Source organism: Primulina eburnea, chromosome 14 (assembly GCF_022965805.1).
Source record: "Primulina eburnea isolate SZY01 chromosome 14, ASM2296580v1, whole genome shotgun sequence".
NCBI classification, from domain to species: Eukaryota; Viridiplantae; Streptophyta; class Magnoliopsida; order Lamiales; family Gesneriaceae; genus Primulina; species Primulina eburnea.
In genome coordinates this window covers 20,575,047-20,577,554 of record NC_133114.1, presented here as the reverse complement: position 1 = coordinate 20,577,554, position 2,508 = coordinate 20,575,047, and the positions used below count along the sequence as shown (strand labels likewise).

General features: G+C 39.4%; 1 protein-coding gene across 1 annotated transcript; it reads left to right on the top strand.

Moving 5' to 3' along the window:
- Nucleotides 1-1,759: 1,759 nt before the first annotated feature.
- On the top strand, nucleotides 1,760-2,224 carry LOC140811242 (uncharacterized). The gene has a single exon (XM_073169111.1). It carries the CDS (start codon nucleotides 1,760-1,762, stop codon nucleotides 2,222-2,224), a length of 465 nt encoding a protein of 154 aa, XP_073025212.1.
- Nucleotides 2,225-2,508: the final 284 nt, after the last annotated feature.

The window sequence follows — 2,508 nt, the reverse complement described above, 5'->3', positions numbered from 1 at the left end:
ACCTGCTACTTTTCAGAGGTGTATGATGGCCATATTTTCTGATATGGTTGAGGAAATAATGGAGGTTTTTATGGATGACATTTCTGTATTTGGTACATCTTTTGAACATTGTTTGCAAAATTTAATGCTTGTTTTGCAGAGATGTCAGGCTAAGAATCTAGTTCTGAATTGGGAAAAATGTCACTTCATGGTTCCAGAAGGTATTGTGCTTGGCCACAAAATTTCAGCTAAAGGAATAAAAGTTGACAGGGCCAAAGTTGTGGCAATTGAAAATCTTCCACCGCCGAAGAACGTGAAAGGAATTCGAAGTTTCTTGGGACATGCCGGGTTCTATCGTCGTTATATTAAAGATTTCTCTAAAATTACTAGACCTTTATGTAATTTGTTAGAGAAAGATTCGACATTTATTTTTGACGATGACTGTTTGCAGGCATTTAATAAGATCAAGGCAGCACTGATTTCAGCACCCATCATGATAGTACCTGATTGGAAGGAGCCCTTTGAGCTCATGTGTGATGCTAGCGACTATGCTGTAGGAGCAGCATTGGGACAAAGACGAGACAAGATGTTTAAAGCTATCTACTATGCAAGTCGTACACTCAATGCAGCCCAACAGAATTACACAACTACTGAAAAAGAGATGCTAGCAGTGGTGTTTGCATTTGACAAGTTCAGAACATATCTCATTGGCACCAAGGTAACCGTTTTTACTGATCATGCAGCTCTTCGATACTTGTTTACCAAAAAGGATGCAAAGCCCAGATTGATACGATGGATACTCCTACTTCAAGAATTTGACTTTGAAGTCAAAGATAAGAAAGGTTGTGAGAACCAGGTGGCTGATCACCTGTCACGATTAGAGCTGGAAGAACGAACTGAAGGTGGAGCTATCAACGAGTCGTTCCCAGATGAACAACTTTTCAAGGTAAGTGTTACACATCCGTGGTTTGCAGATACAGCTAATTTCCTTGCTGCAGGAGAATTACCTTCAGATTTAACGTATCATCAAAAGAAGAAATTTCTTCATGATGCCAAGTTTTACCTGTGGGACGATCCATTCTTGTTCAAGAGATGCGCTGATCAGATAATCAGACGATGTGTAGCTGAGGAAGAAGCAGGTATGATTCTAGAGCAATGTCATTCCGCACCCTACGGTGGACACTTTGGAGCATCTAGAACAACAGCTAAAGTATTACAGTCAGGTTTTTATTGGCCTAATTTATTTAAAGACAGTTATACTTTAGTCAAGTCATGTGATAAATGCCAAAGAATTGGCAATATTTCTAGACGACATGAATTACCACTAACAAATATTTTGGAGGTGGAACTCTTTGATGTCTGGGGTATTGACTTTATGGGTCCCTTCCCATCTTCTTTTGTTCAATCTTACATTTTACTTGCTGTCGATTATGTATCAAAATGGGTGGAAGCAATCGCCACCATTACTAATGATGCTCGAGTTGTTGTTAAGTTTGTCCACAGGAACATCTTCACGAGATTTGGAACGCCTAGAGCCATTATCAGTGATGAAGGTACACATTTTTGTAACAAAATTTTTAACTCACTATTGGCCAAGTATGATGTGAAGCACAGGGTGACACTGGCATACCACCCGCAAGCCAATGGGCAAGCAGAGATATCCAACCGGGAGATAAAGCAAATATTAGAAAAGACAGTGAAAACAAACCGGAAGGATTGGGCAATCAAGCTAGATGACGCTTTATGGGCATACAGAACTGCATACAAGACACCTATCGGGATGTCACCTTATAGGTTGGTCTTTGGAAAAGCTTGTCATTTACCTTTGGAACTGGAGCACAAGGCATTTTGGGCTATAAAAAAACTCAATTTTGACATGGGAGCATCGGGCGAGCAACGACTGTTGCAGTTGAATGAGATGGACGAATTCAGGAATGATGCATACGAGAATGCCAAGATATACAAAGAAAATACCAAGAGATGGCACGACAAGCAGATTCACCGACGAGACTTTGAAGCAGGACAACATGTGTTATTATTCAATTCTCGACTGAGGTTGTTTCCTGGTAAGTTAAAATCCAGATGGTCTGGCCCATTCACAGTAGAAAAAGTGTACTCACATGGTGCAATTGAACTAAAATGCAAAAATGGCGAGACATTCAAAGTCAATGGTCAGAGGGTCAATCATTACTTTGGCAATGAAGTGCGACACATGGACAACATCCCACTGCGAGAACCAAAGTAGAATGATGAAAGTCAGGCTGATGACGTTAAACCAAGCGCTTATTGGGAGGCAACCCAAATTTATGTTTATTTTGCATTTTGATTTCGGGGTTGATTTTATTTTTGTATCATGTTATTTGTGTTTTTGTATTTTTTTAAATATAATGTTTGATTTTATCTTCCCAAATTTAATGATTTTCAATTGTTTTCTTTTCAGGACTGAAAAGTTGAGAAGAAAATATTTTGATAAAATAGGAGTGCCCTTTCAGTCTGATGTGCACTGCACCTATGCTTAAGGTGCATTCA